The sequence below is a fragment of the Salvelinus fontinalis genome, chromosome 38 (assembly GCF_029448725.1).
Source record: "Salvelinus fontinalis isolate EN_2023a chromosome 38, ASM2944872v1, whole genome shotgun sequence".
NCBI classification, from domain to species: domain Eukaryota; kingdom Metazoa; phylum Chordata; class Actinopteri; order Salmoniformes; family Salmonidae; genus Salvelinus; species Salvelinus fontinalis.
In genome coordinates, this window is record NC_074702.1 from 22229758 (window position 1) to 22254535 (window position 24778).

A 24778-nucleotide genomic window follows, 5' to 3' on the forward strand; every position below is an offset into this window, starting at 1 on the left:
CAGCTAGCTAGCTGACTTCTGTGGCTAGCTACCGTAGGTGAGAACGGGGTTGAAAATGCTTCGAGGGACTCCGAAAGTGAAGGTGGAGGTAGGGGACGATTATGGCCACGGAGGTGCGTGTGCATGGACGTCAGAGGATCTGTCTGAGGAAATCGCCAGGCGTCGGAGCCCAGAGGCCGCTTGAGGGACGTTAGAGTGATGGCGGTTGAAGCGGGCATGAGTGCCTCGTCGACTGTGCTTCGCGCGGATTCTGGTGGGCGGACCGAAAGGGTGACATCGACGCGGCGGGACCTGGAGTCTGGGGCTCAGGATGTAAACAAACATGGCGGCGCCCAGTTCCTGGCTGCGTCCGTATCTGTTAAGACCTCGAAGTATTCCGGTAAGGCGGATTGGGAAGCTTTTCATGCTCAGTTTGAACTGTTAGCTCATTTTAGTGGGTGGTCAAATGGCGATAGGTCACTGCAGTTGGCTTTATGCCTCACGGATGACGCTCTGGCCTGTTTGATATTGATTAGCCCCGAGGACAGACGTGATTATGGCGCTTTAGTGGGAACACTGAGGAGGCGCTATGGACAGGGTGCACAGCCCGGGCTACTGCGCTCCGAACTGAGTAATAGACGCAGGCAGCCTGGAGAGCCTCTACGGGTGCTAGCTAATGACATTGAGAGCCTCTCTCGGCGGGCATGCTCACATGCTCCCCTCCGTGAAGAGCGAGCTAGCACGGGACCAGTTCAAACAGGCGCTCTCTCCTACGGAGAGATACAGACCCAGCTGGCTCATCCTGAGTCATTGCAGATAGCCTTGGAGATGGCTTTGGAGAGGGAGCTGGTGTGGGCTGGGGCTTCAGCTGGGGCTTTGGTGGGGGTGCAGGGAGACACACCTTCTGTGCGAGCTGGGGGGCAGAGCAGCCCAGAGATGGAAAAGCCTGCATGGGTGGCTGAAACGACAGAACTAATTCGTGCTGTGTCGCTACAGGCAGCACGAAACACACGCCCTGGACCCAGGGTCTGCTGGGAGCCTGTTGTTGTGGTGGGCCGGACCTGTGTTGGGGACTTTTGTCATGTCACTGTGGAGGGGGTGCCCTGCTCCGCCCTGGTGGACACTGGGTCCACAGTAACCCTGGTGAGGCCAGATATTGTGCCAGGTTGGACTCAGTGTGAGCCCACAACTGTGCAGCTCCGCACAGTCACAGGTGAGCTGGCACCCATGAAAGGGAAGGGAATAATGACTCTGACAGTAAGGGGCAGGACTGTGTGTCATCCTGTGTGGGTGTTGGCTGTGCAGGACCCTTGTATCCTGGGGTTGGACTTTCTTAGGAGCACAGGCTGCCAGTTAGACCTAAATAGGGGCACACTGAGCTTCCAGGAAGGGCCGGAAGTCACCCTGGTCCCCCCTAACGTCACAATCACTCAACCCAACAAACCCTTTACTCCAACAGTTAAAGGAGCAGAGACTCATGGCTGCCCCCTCTCCCCCACATCTGTGTGACTTTTCCCCAGCCCCCCTGTCACCTACGGCGGTGTGTTACATTCCCTCAGCTACCTCCATGACACAGCCCTCTGTGAGCCCGGGCCGCGCCCCCCCAGCCCAGCTACCCCAGATGGGAGAGGAGAGGACACTGTCTGCAGTGAGGGAGATATGGGGGAGGAACTGTGTTGGTCTTGACCCCGAGCAGCAGGAACGGTTGTGGCAGTTGCTGTTTGAATTCAGAGACAGCTTTGCGCTGAGTGAGGAAGAGGTGGGTCAGACTCATCTGGTGCAGCATGAGATCGACACCGGTGATGCTCGTCCCATCAAGATGCGTCCCCGCCGTATCCCGCTGGCACGCCAGGAGGCGGCAGACAAGGCTGTGTTGGAGATGCAGCGGGCAGACTTCATCGAGCCCTCAGACAGCCCCTGGGCGGCGCCAGTCGTCATGGTTCTGAAGAAGGGGGGCAAGCTGAGGTTCTGTGCGGACTACAGACGGCTGAATGAGGTAACCAGGAAGGACTCATACCCCATACCACTTATTGATGAGTCACTGGACCTGGTTAGGGGGTCCTCCTGGTTCTCCTCACTAGACCTCCTCAGTGGCTACTGGCAGGTGCCCCTCTCCCCAGAGGCCAGAGCCAAAACGGCATTCTCCACTAACAGAGGACACTGGCAGTTCAAGGTCTTGTGCTTCGGCCTGTGCAACGCTACAGCTACTTTCGAGCGTTTGATGGACAGGGTGCTGGATGGCATCCACCGACAGCAGTGTCTGGTATACCTCGATGACATCCTGGCCCATGGCAGCTCTTTCCAGTCAGCCCTGGGGGCGCTACGGCGTGTGCTGGAGAGGGTGGCTGCCGCAGGTCTGAAGCTCCACCCCGATAAGTGCCACTTCATGAGGAGAGAGGTGTCCTTCTTGGGCCACCGAGTGGGGAAGGAGGGGATCAGCACCATGGAGGACAAGGTGGGGGCTGTCAGAGACTGGCCCACCCCCACCGACCAGCGTCAGCTGAAGAGCTTCCTGGGCCTGGCCTCGTACTACAGGAGGTTTGTAGGGAGCTTCTCAAGCGTCGCTGCTCCCCTGAACCGCCTGCTGCCGAAGGACAAGGCTTTCACTTGGACAGTGGAGTGTGAGGAGGCCTTCAACACCCTCAAACGTGCACTGATCGAGGCCCCCGTGCTCGCCCCCCCTGACCTCACCTTGCCCTTTATCCTGGACACAGACGCAAGCAATGTGGGCATGGGTGGGGTGCTGGCCCAGGTGGGGCCAGAGGGGGAGACAGTGGTGGCGTACTTCAGCAAAACATTTGACAAACATGAGCGCCGCTACTGTGTCACCCGGCGGGAGCTCTTGGCTGTTGTGGCTTCTGTCAAACACTTCAAGTACTACCTGGGTGGCCTGCCCTTTACTGTAAGGACTGACCACTCTGCTCTCCAGTGGCTCATGTCTTTCAGAGAGCCAGAGGGGCAGGTGGCACGCTGGTTGGAGGAGCTTCAGCCGTATGACTTCACAGTGGTGCACAGGGCAGTGGCACGCCACTCCAATGCCGACGCCATGTCCCGTCGGCCCTGTACTGCAGACGGCTGCCGCCACTGTGAGCGGAGAGAGGGACGGGAGAGAGAGCTGTGTGCAGAGGAGGGGGTCTGTGCCACAGTGTGTCGGGCGAGCGGGCCTGTGAGCTGCAGACTGTCGACGTGGCTGAATGGGGGCAGCAGCAGGGACTGGACACAGACCTACAGCCAGTGCTACAGTGGGTAGAGGCGCAGGTGAGGCCACCATGGGAAGGGGTGACAGCGCTCTCACTCGCGACCAAAGGGTTGTGGTCAAAGTTTGAGAGACTGCGGCTGGGTAATGGCGTGCTACAGCGGGCATTGAAGGAGTCAGCTACGGGAGAGGAGAGGTGGCAGGTGGTGGTCCCAAAAGCATTGCGGGAGGCTGTGCCCCAGAGTACTCATGGGGGGTGGGGACTGGACACTTTGGGGTCACAAAAACACTGCGCCGCCTCCATCAGGGCTTTTACTGGGGGCAGGACAAGAGGGATGTGGAGGACTTTTGCCACCGCTGTGACAACTGCACAGCAAGAAAGAGCCCCCCAGGCCGCTCTCATGCTCAGCTCCAACAGTTCCCAGTGGGGGCTCCCATGGAGAGGGTGGGAGTATTATAATGACACTTTCGGGTCATTACAATACTATCACCATCAAGAACATGTTCATAATCACAGGGCTTTCTCAATCCATCCATATTTACACTCACAGGGCTTTCTCAATCCATCCGTATTTACACTCACAGGGCTTTCTCAATCCATCCGTACTTGCAACACGAGAGACCTCCTTATTAAACAAATAAATTGACACAATTTTCCTGCGGGTTCTGAATACAAGTGTGCTTAGCATAGCATTATAATAGAGCACTTCACAAGCCAAGGCTACACCAATGCTCCAACACATAACATTTTTTTTTATTTTGCATAACTACAGGTTACACTTGCACTTCTAGAACCTGGTAGATACATATTTATATATTTTAAATATCTTCCCTGTGTCCGGCCTGCAATTTTTTTTTTTTTAATAATGTACAAATCAAACCCCCCCAAAATCCATTGAAGGGCTGCTCCAGATGTTGCCCATCCCATGACCTAGGCCTATAGAGCCTACTGATTTTATATTTGTCACAATGCACTTCATAGTCCACAGCCCTATATGTACAACTAGACAGTATATTGATTTATTTAAAACATTTGGACTTAAATCACAGGGGGGCATGCCCCTCTTGAGAGATTCCCCACAATAAGCCCACACACTTTTCCTTTTGGCATTCATAACCAAGATCCAAACACAGACTTACAGCACAGTACACACACACATTGGCCTGCTTTGTCTTTAGCGAGCTAGAAAGTCACCACTATTACCTTTTCTTTGGTACCTGCCAGAAACATGCCTTGGCGCTCTTATTTTAGGCCCTTCCACCCATTGAATTGACAGAGAAGTGTCTGAAGAGGGCCAGTGTCACGAGCAGGTGTTTGGCCAGTCGGAGCAGGGAGCAGCATTTTGGCGTTCGCTCCCGCAGTTGGACCAGCGAATTACATACCACTGAGGGACTGCAGGTAAGGGACCCATATTTTCACCCTCTTCTTCTGCTTTTTCTTTTGGAAAACCTTTGATATACAATGTGTTAGCTGGCTAAATGCTGTGGAACATAGATTGCGGACATTTTTAGGTCCGAGGTGCCATAGACTAGAGGCAATACTGTGCAGTGTAGTGTTTTATTTAAAGATGAGTCTTTAAAGGATAATCTTCTGCTATTGTAAAAGTATTCTGATCAACACTGACAAAAGAGTATTGTGTAACAGTGTGCTTAGGTAGGGAGGTGTTTGAGGAGGTTACCTGGCACTCAGACCTCAGGGTAAGAATGTAAAGTAACTCATTGTCCCTGTATATGTATGCATGATTTGTGTGCATGTGAACATGTGTTTGTGATATAGGTGTGAGATTGATTTTCTTTTTACTCATTGGTTAAATACTATATGTGAAATGCAAGTACTGCACATGTGCTAGTCCTAGAATAGAGCTGTGAGTAGAGCAAGATTTCAAAGGGGAGAATCTTGCTCTGTCTGAAAACCTCATTCATATTGTTTCATGTCAATCCTATTCAAGATACCCAAAAGGGATGATTTATTGTTTTTGGAAACATTCTGTGACAATGAATAATGAGGGACTTCATAGTTTTTAACATCTAGTTCATCCTATATGCAAATGACTCAGACTGCAGGTGTTTTACACTTCTTCTTTCCTTACCATTCCTCAGTAAAGCAGTTAAACTTGGCAGAAATCTGGAGGTTCCCAACCCCCTTAAGATGTACGGCCTGTACTTGGAAGCAGTGAATGATTATATCAACGAGTCGTACGGAGAGGATGTATGGAGACTGATAGAGGCCCGGGCAGAGATACCGCATCTCAAGTTTGTCCGCCATCAGATGTACAAGTACGGCCATATCCCATCTAACTGTCGGGGCAAACTACATCTCTGTACCCATAATATGTGTCAAATTTACTTTATATTCTAACTTTACCAGGAAGGGAAGTCACTTGAGGTTTCACTTGAATCTCTTTCCTGACAGACTTGGCAAAAGCACATCAAGTTTACATAGACCATCAATACATAACAGACACATAGACAACAGGTCAATGAATGCACTAATTGTAAGTCACTCTGGATAAGAGCATCTGCTAAATGACTAAAATGTACATGTAAATGTCATATCTAGGTATCCTCCTTCTTCCCCTGCAGTGACAACCTGATCCTGCGGCTGGCCAAGGCAGCAGGCGAGGTCCTGGGGAAGACCCATGATGAGCTCATGTATGCCTTCGGGGTTTACATGGTGAAGAGGATCGGGAACTATGGCTACGAGAGGATTCTCAAGGTGACGTGGTGCCTAGTGGCCCTCCTCAAGTGTCTGAGTTAACACTAGGCATAATTGGCCCTAATCAATAATAAATACACTGGTGTGTGTGTAATATCCTTATTAATCCCTTATCCATTCATCCAGGTGTTGGGGCGTAATGTGCGTGACTTCATCAATGAGCTGGACAACCTGCACGAGTACTTCCGCTTCTCCTTCCCCAAGGTGCAGCCTCCCAGCTTCTGTGTGGAGGAGGAGTGTGAGACCAGCCTCACCCTGCACTACCGCAGCACCCGCAAGGGCTTCACCCAGTTTGTCAAAGGTAGGTAGGGAGCACCACAGAGGACAAACATAGCAAAAACGATTTTTCTGGAAGCACTATATTTGGTAATACTATACATAGGGTTCATGTCACACATCCCCAATCTGTAAAAATTCTTGTTCTCTCTTCCCATCCTTAAGGCCAGCTGTCTCAAGTGGGAAGGCAGTTCTACAACACAGACATTGAAGTTGAGATCCTGTCCAAAGAGGAGACTGAGAAGATGACATATGTGGTATGTACTGTACTGTGGGCATCTACCTATCTGAAGCTACTTCTTTTCAACAATGTTATGTACACCCCAGCGCACGTGCAAGTAACTCCTCCGACCTCGACCTAGGAGTGCATCACTTTCCAAGTGCTATGGTTTGCCCCATTGTCAAACGCCTTCAGTGTCTGGCCGCCTTGTCAAACACCTTTAGTGTCTGGCCACATTGTCAAACAACTTTAGTGTCTGGCCCCATTGTCAAACACCTTTAGTGTCTGGCCGCATTGTCAAACACCTTTAGTGTCTGGCCCCATTGTCAAACACCTTTAGTGTCTGGCCCCATTGTCAAACACCTTTAGTGTCTGGCCGCATTGTCAAACACCTTTAGTGTCTGGCCCCATTGTCAAACACCTTTAGTGTCTGGCCCCATTGTCAAACACCTTTAGTGTCTGGCCCCATTGTCAAACACCTTTAGTGTCTGGCCCCATTGTCAAACACCTTTAGTGTCTGGCCCCATTGTCAAACACCTTTAGTGTCTGGCCGCATTGTCAAGATCTTTACAACCTTAAGATCCTCACAGCTGCGTCGCCATGATTACCTTCAATGTCTCTTTGCCGCAGATCTACAAGATGAACTTTGACAACGCTGCCTTCAAGCACCGCATGCCCCAGCAGAAGACGGCCCCAGGGTACGAGAAGCTACCCATGAAGAGGGGCATCTTTTTCGACATGTTTCCCTTTAGCGTGATCTTCCGCCGGGACATGACCATGTACCGCATCGGGGACGGTCTAAAGGAGGTCTTCTCCGACCTGCAGGGCAAGAAGGTCAACGAAGAGTTCACACTGGTGCGACCCATGCTGGAGTTCAGCTGGGACAACGTGAGTACAGGAGGGGAGAGAGAGGGGGGTGAGGGTTCTGTTACATTTGGTATGGTTTTTCCACTTACCCTGGCTATTGTTGTCAATCCAGAGTTTTTTTGTGGATATTTGGATTATTTAGTTACATTCAACAAAAAACCCTTTAATGGTCCAAACTGTGGAAATCGTGTTTTTCATCGCATTGGATGATATTTGGATGAAACCAATACAAAGTAGGGTAACTCAAGTATGAAAAATGACTGTAGCTGGCACACTGATAAAATTTGATAATAAAGTTACTGGTCCCCTTCCCCATGTCAAACGCTTGGATTCAGACAGGCATTACTAAGGATTTACTTCCGGCTTTATCCAACGTCACATAAAGCCGGAAATGTAATACACCAATGGTAGTGTCTTATGAGCTCAACTAATTTAAATATGTACCGCCTTAAGAGCGTCATTGCATGTGTTCCTACGCCTTGCTTTGGCTTTGTTTACAAACTGTAGGCAAGGTACTAATAGCTAGCTCAAGCAGAACGCGTGACCAAATAATATATATATATTTTAAATATACTGGTAGCCTTTTATCTGTGGTGTGACTGTTAGCTATCAAGCTACTATGCCGGCAAAAAGCACATTGTGACAGGATGCTATAGTGTACATTTAACGTTGCCTACAGTTTGTCTGAAGAATGAAGATATCCGACAGCAATGTCTCATTTTAATTTTGGGAGGACAGGCTGTACCAAAATGACGATTATGTTACGGGTGTGCAGTGCACATTTCAAGCGAAGTTGCTTTATCAATTGTGGAGAACATTCGATTGGTCTTGCCAGGAAGCTAATCCTAAAGACGGATGCAATACCATCATTGACATTGGAACAGTGGATCTTGCAAGCGCTGACCATAATGTAAGTATCATTATTATTTTCACTTTCCATCTACTTTTGTCTTTTCACTATCATCAAGCTGTAATGATAGACATTTTTGAAAATTCAACACGTATTTTGTCTGCACAGCTTCCCAGGCAACCACCACAGCAGGAATGCTGTGAAACGTGAAGACAGACCAGAAATACTGTAAGCCATTTATTCATTTCCAGTGGTGGAAAAAGTACCCAATTGTCATACTTGAGTAAAAGTAAAGATATGTTAATAGAAAATTACTCACGTAAAAGTGAAAGTCACCCAGTAAAATACTACTTGACTAAATGTCTAAAAGTATTTCATTTTAAATATACTTAAGTATCAAAAGTAAAAGTATAAATAATTTCAAATGACTTATTAAGCAAACCAGAAGGCACAGTTTTCTTGTGATTTTATTTACTAATAGCCAGGGGCACACTCCAACACTCAGACAATTTACAAACAAAGCATTTGTGTTTAGTGAGTCTGCCAGATCAGAGGTAGATGAGATGACCAGAGATGTTCTCTTCATAAGTTTGTAAATTGGACCATTCTCCTGTCCTTCTAAGCATTCAAATGTAAAGATAACTTTTGGGTGTCAGGGAAAATGAATGGAGTAAAAAGTACATTATTTTCTTTAGGAATGTAGTGAAGTAAAAATGTTCACAAATATAGTTTTGCCCAGTGTGAGAGGCCTGACAAGGAGGAGGCCATAGCTGGATTTGTGTCTCGCTTCAATCTTGGGGATGACTGAAGCCAATTGGGTGACTGAAGTCTGCTTGATTGAAGCGGGGTACTTGGGCCCCCCCCCCCTTTTTATTTCACCTTTATTTAACCAGGTAGGCCAGTTGAGAACAAGTTCTCATTTACAACTGCGATCTGGCCAAGATAAAGCAAAGCAGTGCGACAAAAACAACAACAGTTACACATAAACAAACGTACAGTCAATAGAACAAAATAAAATAAAAATAGAAAAATCTATTTACAGTGTGTGAAAATGTAGAAGAGTGGGGAGGTAGGCAATAAATAGGCCATAGAGGTGAAAAAAATTACAATTTAGCATTAATACTGGAGGGATAGATGAGCAGATGATGATGTGCAAGTAGAGATACTGGGGTGCAAGAGGGTAAGTAATAATATGGGGATGAGGTAGTTGGGTGTGCTATTTACAGATTGGCTGTGCACAGGTACAGTGATCAGTAAGCTGCTCTGACAGCTGATGCCTAAAGTTAGAGAGGGAGATATAAGTCTCCAGCTTCAGAGATTTATGCAATTCGTTCCAGTCATTGGCAGCAGCGAACTGGAAGGAAAGGCGGCCAAAGCAAGTGTTGGCTTTGGGGATGACCAATGCAATATACCTGCTGGATTGCGTGCTACGGGTGGGTGTTGCTATGGTGACCAGTGAGCTGAGATAAGGTGGGGCTTTACCTAGCAAAGACTTATAGATGACCTGGAGCCAGTGGGTTTGGCGACAGATACGTATGTAGTGAGGGCCAGCCAACAAGAGCATACAGGTCACAGTGGTGGGTAGTATATGGGGCTTTGGTGATAAAACGGATGGCCCTGTGATAGACTACATCCAGTTTGCTGAGTAGAGTGTTGGGGGCTATTTTGTAAATTACATCGCCGAAGTCAAGGATCGGTAGGATCATCAGTTTCACGAGGGTATGTTTGGCGGCATGAGTGAAGGAGGCTTTGTTGCGAAATAGGAAGCCGTTTCTAGATTTCATTTTGGATTGGAGATGCTTAATGTGAGTCTGGAAGGAGAGTTTACAGTCTAACCAGACACCTAGGTATTTGTAGTTGTCCACATATTCTACGTCAGAACCATCCAGAGTGGTGATGCTAGTCGGGCGGGCGGGTGCAGGCAGCAACAGTTTGAAGAGCATGAAGAGTTTTACTAGCATTTAAAAGCAGTTGGAGGCCACGGAAGGAGTGTTGTATGACGTTGAAGCTCCTCTCCCGCTCCCCTCCCCATCAATCTCTGTGGTTAGTTGCATTACCTAAAGCCAAAGTAATTCACTTTTACATGATATCACATTTTGTTAATTTGTATGTTTTTTTCCCCAATTTTCAAGCATTTGCATGGGAGATCAGTGTTACAAATTGTATTGTATTAGAATCAATGGGGTCCTGGACACTAGGGTGGCTGGGTGCCTATATTAGGCTTATGGCTCTAATATTTTTTTTTTTATATCAAATGATGTCTCACCACTATTTCTCATGAGTGTTCATGTTTATCAATATTTTGGGCTATGCTGTCCTATTGTAAATTATCAAATAAATGTCTGTTCAATACATACAATCCTGAACATATTGTTATTTATAATACAATAATTTCGCTACACCCTCAATGACATCTGCTAAATATGTGTATGTGACCAATAAAATGATATTTGATTTAATGCTGAGGCACCAATAAATTGTCCAGTACACTTATTATATGCTGTTTGTACTTTCTTTTATGTGTAAGCTTCTAAGGTGACTCAGGCTCTACTAATTATTGTGAAGAAGTGTATCAGTGAGCTGTATTCTGTAATTAGTTATAAAACAGTAGAAATGCAATTGTGTATTGCTGCTGTTTGTCTGATATCCAACAGTTCTGTTGACTATGAGAGCATTTTGCAGAGAAAACGGGTTGAGCCTACAATTTAGTCTCGAAATGACATGTGGCCCATTTTTACCTGGTCATCAATGACGTGGCCCATTGTTTACCTTGTTACAAAGGGTGTTTTCAAAGAGCTGTCATTCAAGGTTGGCTCATGAATATAAACTCCCCGCCCACTCAGCCTGCTCTTTCAGGCTTCCTGATAGTTAGAAATGAGAGAACGGGTAACATTTCTCAATTCTGATCATTTTAATAGTGTACAAATATTATAGGTGATGTTTTTGTCATTCAAAGGCTATTTTTACTTGGGAAATAGGATACCTGTGCGGGACCTTTAAGCATCACTATGTCTGCATGTAACAGTGCCAGTCTCAGAATAAAGAATCTCAGAGTAAGAGTGCTGATCCAAGATCAATGTTGTCTTCATAATCACAATAAATAAGGTTACATGGACAGTGTGGACCTGATCCTAGATCAGCACTCCTACACTGAGACGCTTTGTGAATACGGGCCCTGGATTTGACTGAAGTCATCTGTTCCCATGCTTTCCCTCAGATCTACACCCACCTTAACAATGTGTTTGAGCTACTGTCCAAAGCTGTGGTGGAGAGCAAGCAGAAGGTGAATGTCCCTAAACTGAGCAAGGAAAAGGAAGACGAGGGAAAAGAGGAGAGCGAGAAACCCAAGAGAGAGGAAGAGAGAAGTACAGAGAAATCAAGGGTGCGCCCGTCGCCACAGTCAACCGACAGGAGAGGGGAGTACTTTGTTAGAGACAATCTCTAGCACATGTCTAATGTTTAAGTGATTTTGATTAATTAAGGTCCAATGCAGCGGTTTTTCTCAATATCTCAATATCAAATCATATCTTGGCAACAATTAAGTAAGTTACTGTGATTGTTTCAACTAAAATAAAAAATAGCTTCTTAATAACGAAGAGCAATTTCTTAAGCAAGAATTTTGCTAGGACTGTCTGGGAGTGGAAAACTGAAAACTAGCTGTTATTTGCAGAGAGGTTTTGGAACTCTCTTATTGGTCTATTCACTTAACTTACTGCCTGGTGATGTCAACAGGCAGGACAAAACTCCATCCCACCAAAAAGTCTGAAATTTCAAGCAGTCCTTTCAAACAGCTCTTACACTAAAAGGGTATTATCATAATTTTCATAATTTCACAGTATTATTCTAACCTCATAGTGTGGAAATATATATAAAACACAGGAAAATCACATGTTTGACTGCCCTGGGCTTTTAAAGTCTTCCAATCGCTCTGTCAGTGCTGTTATACGCATGAGTGAAATCCATTAAATAACTCAGCCACCCATCCTCCCTCCGTCAGTCATCTCCTCCCTCCCTTCGTCAGTCATCCCCTCCTTTCCTCTGGCCCATTAGATGTGAAGTCTGTGGAGGAGATGAAGGGAGACCAGGAGTTCAGCAGTGCTCTGACTCAGTACAACAGCTCAGCCAACTCAGGGGGAGAGGACATCGAGCTGCTCGCCTTCCAGACTGTCACCGGTGAGAACCCCTTCTTCCTCGCCCTTCACACATCTTCCCACCTGTCCAGCTCACCAAGATAAGCTTACATGCTACATAGCTTTGTTCTCCTAAATTTGAAAGGGGTACAGAAATCCAACACAATGCCAGAATCAGTGATTGCCCTGTCTATTTTGAATGAAGAATTAACAATACCATTTTGAATAACTAGAGTGTAAATGGTCTTGGAATTGTTGGTGACAATATGGCACAGATGACAATTCTAAATTTCAAACCAATGTTTCCAAGTTCTATGTCTGTGGATGACCCCACCCTGCTCTTCGTCATCTCCAGGGAAGTGCAGTGAAACTATCTTCGAGGATATGAGGGAACCTCCCAAGAAGCCCCTCCACCTGAAGGGTCAAATGAAGTACGTCCCCCAGTGGGACTCGCTCATCTTCCTCAGTACACCCATGTAAGACCACCCACAACATCCTTACAGTACCTAGTCCTTATCTGACTATAAAGGCAATACGTAATCCAATTCAAAACTTGCCTTGAGGCTACAGCTATGTGATGCCACGGTCAGACGCATTTACAAAGCAACCAAAAAAGGAGAATCCAAAGCTTCTATAGTATAAAAACAAATAAAAAGGTATTTTACAAACAAAGATTTAATCTAGACCATCCAGACCTACCTGAGCGATAATACCAAACCACAAAATAGGTATAGGGATGGGGAACATGGGAAGAAGGGGGTGTGCGCAGGTGAGGCTCCATTTGGCAAATCTGATTATACTTCTATCCTCTTGATTCCTGCTTACAAGCTAAAACTAAAACAGGAAGTACCAGTGACTCGCTCAATACAGCAGTGGTCAGATGACACGGATGCTACGCTACAGGACTGTTTTGCTAGCACAGACTGGAATATGTTCCTGGGATTCATCCAATGGCATTGAGGAGTATACCACCTCAGTCATCGGCTTCATCAATAAGTGCATCAACGAAGTACATATCCCAACCAGAAGCCATGGATTACAGGCAACATCCACATCGAGCTAAAGGCTAGAGATGCCACTTTCAAGGAGTGGGACACTAATCCGGACGCTTGTAAGAAATCCTGATACGCCCTCAGACGAACAATCAAACAGGCAAAGTGTCAATACAGGATTAAGACTGAATACTGGCTCTGACGATCGTCGGATGTGGCAGGGCTTGGAAACTATTACGGACTACAAAGGGAAACCCAGCCGCGAGCTGCCCAGTGACACAACCCTACCAGATGAGCTAAATGCCTTTTATGCTCACTTCCAGGCAAGCAACACTGAAGCATGCATGAGAGCACCAGCTGTTCCGGACAACTGTGTGATAACGCTCTCGGTAGCCGATGTGAGCAAGACCTTTAAACAGGTCAACATTCACAAAGCCACTGGGCCAGACGGATTACCAGGACGTGTACTCTCAAAGCATGCGCGGACAAACTTGCAAGTGTCTTCACTGACATTTTCAACCTCTCCCTGACCGAGTCTGTAATACCTACATGTTTCAAGCAGGCCACCATAGTCCCTGTGCCCAAGGAAGCAAAGGTAACCTGCATAAATGATTACTGCCCCGTAGCACTCATGTTGGTAGCCATGAAGTGCTTTGAAAGGCTGGTCATGGCTCACATCAACAGCATCATCCCGGATACCCTAGACCACAGGTGTCAAACTCATTCCACGGAGGGCCGAGTGTCTGCGGGTTTTCGCTCCTCCCTTGTACTTGATTGATGAATTAACATCACTAATTAGTTAGGAACTCCCCACACCTGGTTGTCTAGGGCTTTATTGAAAGGAAAAACCAAAAACCTGCAGACACTTGGCCCTCCGTGGAATGAGTTTGACACCCCTGCCCTAGACCCTCAATGTGAGCAAGACAAAGGAGCTGATCGTGGACTACAGGAAAAGGCAGGCCGAACAGACCCCAATTAACATCAACCTGGCTGTAGTGGAAAGTTTCAAGTTCCTTGGTGTCCACATCACCAACGAACTATCATGGTCCAAACACACCAAGACAGTCGTGAAGAGGGCACGACAACACCTTTTCCTCCTCAGGAGATTTTGCATTGGTCCCCAGATCCTCAAAATGTTCTACAGCTACACCATTGAGAGCATACTAACTGGTTGCATCACCGCCTGGTATGGCAACTGCTCGGCATCTGACCGTAAGGCGCTACAGAGGGTAGTGTGTACGGCCCAGTACATCCTGCCATCCAGGACCTATATACTAGGCGGTGTCAGAGGAAAGCCCAAAAGATTCTCTCTGCTACCGCACGGCAAGTGGTACCAGAGCGCCAAGTCTAGGACCAAAAGACTCCTTAACAGCTTCTACCCCCAAGCCATTAGACTGCTGAACAATTAATCAAATGGCCTCCCGGACCATTTACATTGACTCCCCCCCCATTTGTTTTTACACTGCTGCTACTCGCTGTTTATTATCTATGCATATTCACTTTACCCCTACCTACATGCACAAATTACCTCAACTAACCTGTAACCCCGCAAATTGACTCCGTATCGGTACCCCCTGCATATAGCCTTGTTATTGTTACTTTGTGTTACTTTTAATCTTTTTTTTACTTTAGTTTATTTGGTAAATATTTCTTAAATCTTTCTTGAACTGCATTGTTGGTTAAGGGCTTGAAAGTAAACATTTCACAGTAAGGTCTACTACACCTGTTGTATTCGGCGCATGTGACAAATAAAGTTTAATTTGATTGCTTTCAAATACCCATGATAACCATAATAGAAATCCCAAAACATGATTTCTGTAAGGACAGATGCTGGGAGACGAGAAGCATGTACAGGGAGTTAATATTTAATACATAACCGACATGAAACAAAACACGGACCGCGTCTGGACATGGGAAACATAATGACATTAATGCTGACTCGGGAAATAAACTGAGGAAGTGACAGATATAGGGGAGGTAATTAATAACGTGATGGAGTCCAGGTGAGTCCAATGAAGCGCTGATGTGCGTAATGATGGTGACAGGTGTGCGTAATGATAAGCAACCTGGCAACCTCGAGCACCAGAGGGGGAGCAGACGTGACAGATTTCAATAAATCTATATTTTACGATTCTAATAAGACAAGCCATAAACGTTCATAATGAGACTGGACATTAGGGAGTTTGGCTCCAACATTTACCTTATGCTATGTCTGTGTTTATTAGCATATGAAAATAATAAAAACGACATACAATATTTATAATAGTACTGTATGCCTCTAAATATGTGCAGTATGCATAATATAATATATTTGGTCCCATGTTTCATGAGCTGAAATAAAAGATCAGAAATGTTCCATATGCACAAAAAGCTTATTTTTCTACAATTTTGTGCAGAAGATTGTTTTCATTCCTGTTAGTGAGTATTTCTCCTTTGTCAAGATAATCCATCCACCTGACAGGTCTGGTATATCAAGAAGCTGATTAAACAGCATGATCATTACACAGGTGCACCTTGTGCTAGGGACAATAAAAGGCCACTCTAAAATGTGCAGTTTTGTCACACAACCCAATGGCACAGATGTCTTAAGTTTTGAGCGAGCTTGCAATTGGCATGTTGACTGCATACATTTCCACCAGAGCTGTTACCAGAATGTTAATTTCTCTACTATAAGCCACTTCCAACGTTGTTTTAGAGAATTTGTCAGTACATCCAGCCTCACAACCGCAGACCACGTGTAACCACACCAGCCCAGGAGCTCCACATCCAGCTTCTGTGAGGGAAAACTCATTCTGATTGGCTGGGCCTGGCTCCCAATTGGGTGGGCCTATGCTAGTTATGATCTGTAACAGTAAAATCATTGAAATTGTTGCATGTTCCATTTATCCACTTCCCTCTACCTTTCCAATCCCTTCTTATCTCCCTTTCAGCCACTCACCCCATCCTTGCTGTCTCTCTCATTCCTCTTCCACTTTTTTCTTCCTCTTCCAGTATAGAGACAGTGGAGGACATGATTAAAATGGGCGTCTATGTGAATGATCTGAACCTCCATGACTCCAGCCGAGAGCTCATCTTAGCCGGAACACAGCAGTCGGCTGAACTTCAGCTGGCTCTTGACCAAGTAAGTCATACACATTTCATATATACCACATACCACCCTTTAGAATAGCACACACCGTACCTTGGTACATCGTTAACGTTATCAGATAACTCCTCTACTAACTGGGCCAAGTTTGCCTCATCTAAGAATGCAAGACATACCACTATACCCACACACAGTCCTGCTCATAGGCAGCTTCATTTTCAAAGTTACAAATAGACATATGCAGTGTATAGTTCACACTGAAAGGCAGAGGGAAAGACCATCTCAAGGGCGGGGCTGGATAGGCCTTTGAAGGAGGATGAGGAGGAGTTAGTTTACTGACAGCTCTCTTTCTCTGGTGGTTCCTCCCACTCCAGGAGCAGCAGAAGTACGCCCAGCTCCAGGAGATCATCAAGAAGCTTGACGAGGAGAAGAAGAGAGGAGACTCCCTCCTCTACGCCATGATCCCCAAAGCTGTGGCTGACCGGCTCAGGAAGGGTATCACGGCCCTGGAGACATGCCAGGTACTAACCCACAGCTGTAAATTTACAGATACATATACAGATATACAGGATGCATCCAAAATGGCACCCCATTCCCTATATAGTGCACTATATAGGGCCCAGGCTCTGGTCAAAAGTAGTGCAGTATATAGGCAATAGGGTGCTATTAGAGACACAGCCATAGAGTTTGTAGAGGAAACTATCCTCCATGTTGGCTCAAAACATTCAATGACATTAAGGCTCAATTGGATTCTGGAGCCAACTAGCCACCTCATTTCTATCAAGCCAGAAGAAACACCACAGTAAAATGTCAAGCATTTAAGTGTGCTGGTATTTCCTTTCCGTTTCCCAGGTGTTCCCGGACGTGACCATCCTATTCAGCGACGTGGTGAAGTTCAACGAGATCTGCATCCACATCACGCCCATGCAGGTGGTGGACATGCTCAACGAGATTTACATCGTCTTCGACACGCTCAGCGAGAAGCACAACGTCTACAAGGTGAATGACTGGGACAATACAAAACAAGGGCCTCTGTGGGAACAATATGCCTGAATACTCAACCAAGGTTGGCTGGACCAAAAAGGAGAACAGACTCTATTATCATGCATTGAGTGGCTGTTGCAATGTTTTACAGAGTGGAATGTTTAGTTTATTTCATTGGTAGGATATAATGTATACAGTAATGCATCTAAACATACTACTTGACTCTTATTCCCCTGGGTTCAGGTGGAGACCATCCGAGATGCCTACATGGTGGTGGCAGGCGTGCCCAATAAGACAACCTTCCATGCCCACCACATATGTGACATGGCCCTGGACATGCTGAGCTCCATCGACCACCTCAAAGACCCCTCCACTGGAGACAACATCCAGATCAGAGTCGGTGAGCAGAGACCATTGAAATACAATCTAGTCACTCTATTTCTATGGCACAGAAAGTGTAGACAGGAGTGGGCCTTACCATAGAAATATAATTATTACATGTAATCTGATTACAAAAAACTGTACCTGTAATACATTACTAGCAAAAAAAATATTGTAATCAGATTACAGATACTTTTGAAAAACTAGATGATTACTTCATGGATTACTTTTAAATTCATAAAGGACGATTGCGGAACAAAATACATTATGACACCTTTCTGTTTTCTCAATGACATTCAATTCAACATTGAAAAAAAGGCACAAGTTTAAGTTTGTTCCACAAGTCAGAGACCACTATGATGACACACCAAAATGTGTTTGATGGATACTTTTTGTCTTCCTTTAATGCCCCTTAAGGGGAAAGTAATTCAAAAGTAACCAGATTACATTACTGAGTTTGGGTAATACAAAAGTTACATTACTGATTACAATTTTGGTCATGTAACTGTAACAGATTGCATTTATATAGGAACCTACCCAACCCTCCATATGACAGACATAAAGCATACACATGCTGTACGGTGTCTCTTTATAATCCGGTCAAAAGGAAGTCAAAGGCCCTGATATTGTCTTGCCATGTCCTGACTGTGCTCCTCAGTTAATGCTGCCAGTTGTATACTCCTTAAGGCACCCTGAATCTAGAGCCACTGATCCAGGTTCAGTAAAGCAGTTTCATTGTGTGTTGTTTCCCTTCAGGGATCCACTCAGGGATGGTGGTGGCTGGGGTGGTGGGGCTGAAGATGCCTCGCTACTGTCTGTTTGGAGACACCGTCAACACTGCCTCCCGCATGGAGAGCAATGGGGTGGTGAGTTCTGACATTAGAACATAACCTCTCTATAGGGTAAATCCATGTGAATTCAATCACTTTTTGACAGCATTCCTTTTGATTTAAACAAAAGGTTCCATACATGTTATATTTCTATGATTGACACCCACTCTGTATTCAAGAGCATGTTGTGTCTCAACCAATGGTGGTCACAACCAAAGTTCCCTCAGAAAAATGTAGGCACTGAGCAGATTTCAGGTCTGCTGAGCGCAAACCTGAACGTTGTGAAGATTCTGTGCAACTTCCGGCGCGCATTTACTGTGAACACTGATGCTGTACCCACTGATGCTGTACCCACTGATGCTGTACCCATTTTTATTTTTTATTTTTAACAGGGGTCAAGTAGGCTACTGTGGCTATTTGATCATAATGTAGGCCAACCAGAGTGGCCTACCATCAAAAACAATAGAGAACATGCATCCTATAAAATGTTTACATGGAAATAGTAGCAGCCAATGTGTGGTGTTCAATATAGGCATGTTGGAGAATTGCTATTTGTCATTTTATTTAGAAGTGGCCAACCTAAAAGGACATATCACTCTTGAAATGTTTATGACACAGTAACGCTTTGTTAGGATGAAGAAATTTATGCTTATGTGCAGATTTTAATATGAAGTCCGTTTAAATTGAGAGAAGTGTCACCACTCAATGTCTTTTGTTTTACTCTTCCTGTTAAATTTGACATTAACCTGTTTATCCACTTGTCCTTCAGACAAGGAGGTGACTGAAAATGATGTTGTGTTTGATGCAAGAAACCACTTTACAAAATAAGACCCATAATTATTTCCGTACCATTATTACAGAGAATCAGACAAATTATGCTACCCTTGCCTATTGGCTACTTAGCTTATTCATCCCTATCTCAAAATACAAAACTGCCTCTTTAAGACAAAAATAAATCTCTTTACCTGACTCGCTTTTCAAAGATGTCTAGAAATGTACATGTTTTGTGCTCTTGTAGGAAGCAATCACTCCCCTATTGCTGACTACAAATTATCTATTACTGGGCTAATAACTCACTAACTAGCAAAGGATATGAACACGTAGAAATGTGCTTTGATCTCAAAACAAGTGCATCTACTCACAACCGCTCATGCTGTAAACACTGTCCAGTTCAAAGTGAATGGCACATATTCATATATGGCAATGGTCTATTTGCATATATGCCTACTGCAGCTCTGATTGGTTATGGCGCACTGGTCTGTGTAGAGTAAGGGCCTGAGTTGTGCCTGTCATTGCAATAGAAACCTACTCCGATGTGTTCTGCCTACAACAAAATCTCTTGCATACTTAGTTGTGTTTCAGTATATTGCCTTGAATGTGGCTAATATTGCATTGATTCAATCACAATTCCCACTGTAAAGGGGAAACGTTGATAGTGTTAACTAATGGGGAAAACTCTAGATAGTTGAGTGAAAGTCAATCTCTTGCTTCTCTGCGCAGGCTGATATTTCTTCTGAGTGGCAGTCCCGGGGAGCTGCGTGCCCACGCGCAGCTTAGAGGGAACATTGGTCACAACACAAAAACCTCAGATGTCAAATAGGGTCTAAGCTACAATGTATGTGAATTTATTTATTTTTTAATATCTGAGTTAATGCATTTTTTGATAATTGATGTTAAAGAATTATATACTTAAAAAAAATTAAAAAAAAATAGTTTGACAACCCTGTTTGTAAGCTTTTAAATTATACCAATTATCAACCCTTTATATTTTCCAGTGATGAAGACATGGATGTCATGGTATGGTGGGGTATGCAGAATAGGTCAACTTTGAGTAACTTTATCTCTTGAATGTTTTGGCATTCAGGTCCAAAGGTCCCTTTCTGAGCACTTCTACAATGGACACATTTTTATGGAAAAATTTGTTCAAACAAAAAGGGTGCTGTCAAAAACTGATTGAATTCAAATGGATTTACCCAATAGACACGATCAATTAGCACTGTATAGCAAATAATTTATTTCGTAAGTAGGCCGCAAGTAGGTTAATGCGACATTGAGTGAGCTGAATAGTTAGCACTATGTCAGCCATCAACCTCTGTGTGTCTGTCTGTACAGGGCATGCAGATCCACATAAGCCAGACCACCAAAGACCACTTGGAACATGAGCCCTACATAATTGAGGAGAGGGGAAAGATCTTTGTGAAGGTATGTGTACGATATTCCATCATGGCACCGTGTGATGCTCCACCTGCCAAACAGACAAAAATGCACCACGCTAAATCTATTTTTTAAATCTATCTATTAAAATATATTTTGATCTCTTCAGGAGTTTTATCAAAATTCAAAAGTCTTGAAATGGTCATTTGCAGCCCATCCATTGGCTGAGTTATGACTGGTATTGAACTTAAGGATCATGAACACGGTACTATTTCTGCCTAAATTCTGTCCATTCACAGGGTAAAGGCTACATGAAGACATATTGGCTGAAGGGGAAGAAGGACCTGTCGTTTAAGACTCCAGCAGAGCTCCGCTACAGCAGTGAACAGAAGGACTCAGAGGACAGGAGCTCCAATGGGTAAGTGGAGCCGAGGAGGAGGCAACACCAATCTCTTCTGTAGGGATATACTGCAAGATGCCCTATATCATATGACTGTGAACTGTTCATTGAATTGCACTTCTGTATAGTTAGTAAGGTTCCAACACCAGCCTGTTTGTGGAGCAAAGTGCTTGCATAAGAAAAACACACCTGCTACTAATTTGCTTTTCTTTTGTACATACTGTATGTGGTCATTTTTGTTATACGTTCCAACACACAGGTCCACCTGCACCAACACCAAGCGCTCCACCTCCAACCTGAACATTCCCAACGAGGAGCAGGCAGAGGGCAAGCCCACCCCCACAGAGCTGCCTGCAGAGCCCTTACCTTCACTAGAGGGCGCCCCCGAAGACCCCACAGACCCCACCGAGCCCCAGGAGAAGAAAGTAAAAAAGAACACTAAGAACAACAACAAAGGGGGCGCGGCCAAGCCCGAAGCTCCTCCCCAGCTGGTCAATGTGGTGCAGGAGAGTGCAGTGCCTCCTGCTGCTGCCCAGGAGACCCCCACGGCCCCCCCGGCCACCGCCGCCCCAGTGCTCAACAACAAGAGGAACAGCTTCAGGCAGCACACCAAGCTGCCCGCCCACCTTCCCATGCGCAGCACATCCTGTTGCCTACTGTGAGAGGAGAGGCAAAAATAATGTGACTGGCCTGCATCTTATTGACAGTCCTGTGAAGGGAAACTCTGAAACTGACCCTAACCTTGAACCTTAACCAATTAGAAAATTCAACATGGTTTCGCTGGTCAGTCACGTCCCTTTCGTTTTTCCCTACTGTGAGATGGACCAGGCCAGAGTTTAAGACCTCTCATCTCAGATTATTGGCCATCCTTCATGTTCAATATATTGTATGACGCCCTGTTGTTTATCCTATGTTTTTCCTTAGGCAGGACCTGAGGGTCCCCACAGCAACATTCAGGGCAGCCCACACCTAATGTAATGTATTCATCCATTTATTCAAGGTGGAGTTACAGAGGTAGACACGGCGGACCACCCCACTTAAGTATTAATAGAGGAAACATTGATGCCCCTAAAATTAAACAAATGTGACATTGCTGAAAAGGGAAAAAATTATTATCTTCCAACAAATATATACCGATACTCATGTCTTGATGACGTGTTAAACAGTGGGCCTCTCTTGGTAATACAAGCACCTGGCTAATGTCACAGATTTGCGCATGTTGTTGAAAGGACAGGTCAATAAATGTACAGTTCATGTACTATTTATTAAGTTATTACTGTCGGTGAAAACACCTTTTTCGAATTACAGGATCACAATGGATTGGTATACAGAGTAAGATGAGATGTCAAAAGATTGTTGTATTTTATTTGCATAAACTAGTTCTGAGAAGTCTGACCCAAGTTACAGTTCTGATACTGTGTTTGATGATGGAATAATATTGACTTTAATAATAATTTATATAATAGCGCTTTTCCTTTTGCTGTAAGTGCTTTACCTTTCTGTTTTGTATTTGTAATTTGTTGCACATTTACTGAATGTTAGCATATCTTTGTCCATAAAAAATGTACAGACAAGCACGTCAACGTGTTCATTTCCTTGTTGATATATTTAAATGTTTTGCTTAATAGCGAATTGTGATTCGCTCACAATGTCAGAGGGACAGATGAAGTCAAAGAAAAAAGGGAAGCTATAGCTCTATAAAACTGGGGATAGTAACTTTTTTTCTATAACACGCTCATCAGTGCAGGTGATGGGGAAAAGGCTAGTCACAGTCAGCTGCAGACATATAAGATTAAATCAATGATCTTCTCTGAACCGACACACTCTTATCTAGATGTTACCTGGTATCAGATAACACAGCTAGCGGAGATTATGTGTGCTCAGAAAACAGCTAAGCACCAGTCAGAAAATACAAAGACTTTGGGCCTACTGAGCTCAATGAATGTCCAAATAGAAATCACATGACAATTATTTAATATACTTATTCTAGATTATGAATTTCTTCACTAAGGTGGGAAGCCCAATGTACTTTATCTTTTAACTAAGGAGGTAACATATTATACATTAGCTGTCCTCAAAGAAAAGGTACAGTGCCTTCAGAAAGTATTCATACCCCTTGACTTATTCCATATTTTGTTATTACAGCCTGAATTCAAAATTGATGAACATATTTACATATATCTCACCCATCTACACACATTATCTCATAATGAAAGTGAAAACATGTTTTGAGACATTTTTGCAAATTGAAAATGAAATGTTTACACCCGAGTCAATAATTTATAGAAGCACCTTTGGCGGTGATTACAGCTTTTGGTCGTCTTGGGTATGTGTGTATCAGCTTTGCACATCTCGATTTGGGGAGCAGCGGTGAACAGCAATCTTCAAGTCTTTCCACAAGTCTGGGTTTTGGCTGGGCCACTCAAGGACATTCACATTGTTCTGAAGCCATTCCAGAAGCCATTCCAGCATGGCTTTGGCTGTATGCTTGAGGTCTTCTAAGGTCGTTTGCACTCTGAAGCAGGTTCTCATCAATGATTTGCCTGTATTTGTCTCCATTTATTGTTTCCTCTATCCTTACCAGTCTCCCAGATCCTGCCGCTGAAAAGCATCACCATAGCATGATGCTGCCACCACCATGCTTCACGGTAGGGATGCTGTTAGATGGGTGATGAGCTGTGACTGGTTTCTCCAGACATAGCGCTTTGCACTCAGGCCAAAGAGTTCAATTTGTGCCTCATCAGACCAAATAATATTTTGTCTTATGCTCTGTCTTGTGTACCTTTTTGCAAACTCCAGGCATGTTGTCATGTGACTGTTTCTCAGGAGTGGCTTCCGTCTGGCCACTCCCATAAAGCGCAGATTGGTGAAGTGCTGTAGAGACTGGTGAAATGCTGTAGAGACTAGTTCTGTCAGAGTAGTCAATGGGTTCTTGGTCACCGCCCTTCCAATGATGGAGACCATTGTGCTCTTGGAAACTTTCAACACTCTAGAAACTGTTTTATACCCTTCCCCAGATATATGCCACATCACAAGTCTCTCTCTTTCTATACTGGTTAGAGACAGTTTCTGTTCTGTGAAGGTAGTACACTGAGTTGTACGAGATCTTCAGTTTCTTGCCAATTTCTCACATGGAATAGCCTTCATTTTTCAGAACAAGAATAGACTGACGAGTTTCAGAAGAATGTTCTTTGTTTCTGGCCATTTTGAGCCTGTAATTGAACCCACAAATGCTGACGCTCCAGATACTCAACTAGCCTAAAGAAGGCCAGGTTTATTTCTTCTTTAATCAGAACAACAGTTTTCAGCTGTGCTAACATAATTGCAAAAGGGTTTTCTAAAGATCAATTAGCCTTTTAAAATGATAAACTTGGATTAGCTAACACAACTTGCCATTGGAACACAGGAGTGATGGTTGCTGATAATGGGCCTCTGTAGATATTCCATTAAAAATCTGCCATTTCCAGCTACAATAGTCATTTACAACATTAACAATGTCTACACTGTATTTCTGATCAATTTGATGTTATTTTAATGGACAAAAACAAATGATTTTCTTTCAAAAACAAGGAAATGTCTAAGTGACCCCGAACTTTTGAACGGTAGTGTATGTAAATTAGATATTTCTGTATTTCATTTTCAGTAAATGTACAAAAAAAAAAAGTTAATTCACTTTGTCAAATTTCAAAAAACATGTTTTCACTTTGCCATTATGCGG

General features: G+C 44.6%; 1 protein-coding gene across 3 annotated transcripts; it reads left to right on the top strand.

Moving 5' to 3' along the window:
- The first annotated feature begins 277 nt into the window (after window positions 1-277).
- On the top strand, window positions 278-22643 carry LOC129837946 (soluble guanylate cyclase gcy-31-like). 3 transcript variants are annotated; one of them, XM_055904537.1, is made up of 18 exons: window positions 281-379; window positions 4428-4574; window positions 5276-5452; window positions 5759-5891; window positions 6018-6192; window positions 6333-6424; window positions 7018-7275; window positions 11322-11518; window positions 12153-12277; window positions 12545-12710; window positions 16218-16347; window positions 16686-16832; window positions 17164-17310; window positions 17539-17695; window positions 18433-18542; window positions 20619-20708; window positions 20960-21078; window positions 21320-22643. In XM_055904537.1, the coding sequence occupies exons 3-18, from the start codon at window positions 5325-5327 to the stop codon at window positions 21720-21722; spliced, it is 2577 nt and encodes an 858-aa protein (XP_055760512.1). In that variant the 5' UTR covers window positions 281-379; window positions 4428-4574; window positions 5276-5324; the 3' UTR covers window positions 21723-22643. The 3 variants fall into 3 exon arrangements, 2 of the variants coding, with proteins under 2 accessions (XP_055760512.1, XP_055760513.1); XM_055904538.1 differs by having other exon boundaries at window positions 283-379; window positions 12590-12710; XR_008756789.1 differs by lacking the exons at window positions 20960-21078; window positions 21320-22643 and adding an exon at window positions 20007-20121 and having other exon boundaries at window positions 278-379; window positions 20619-20707.
- Window positions 22644-24778: the final 2135 nt, after the last annotated feature.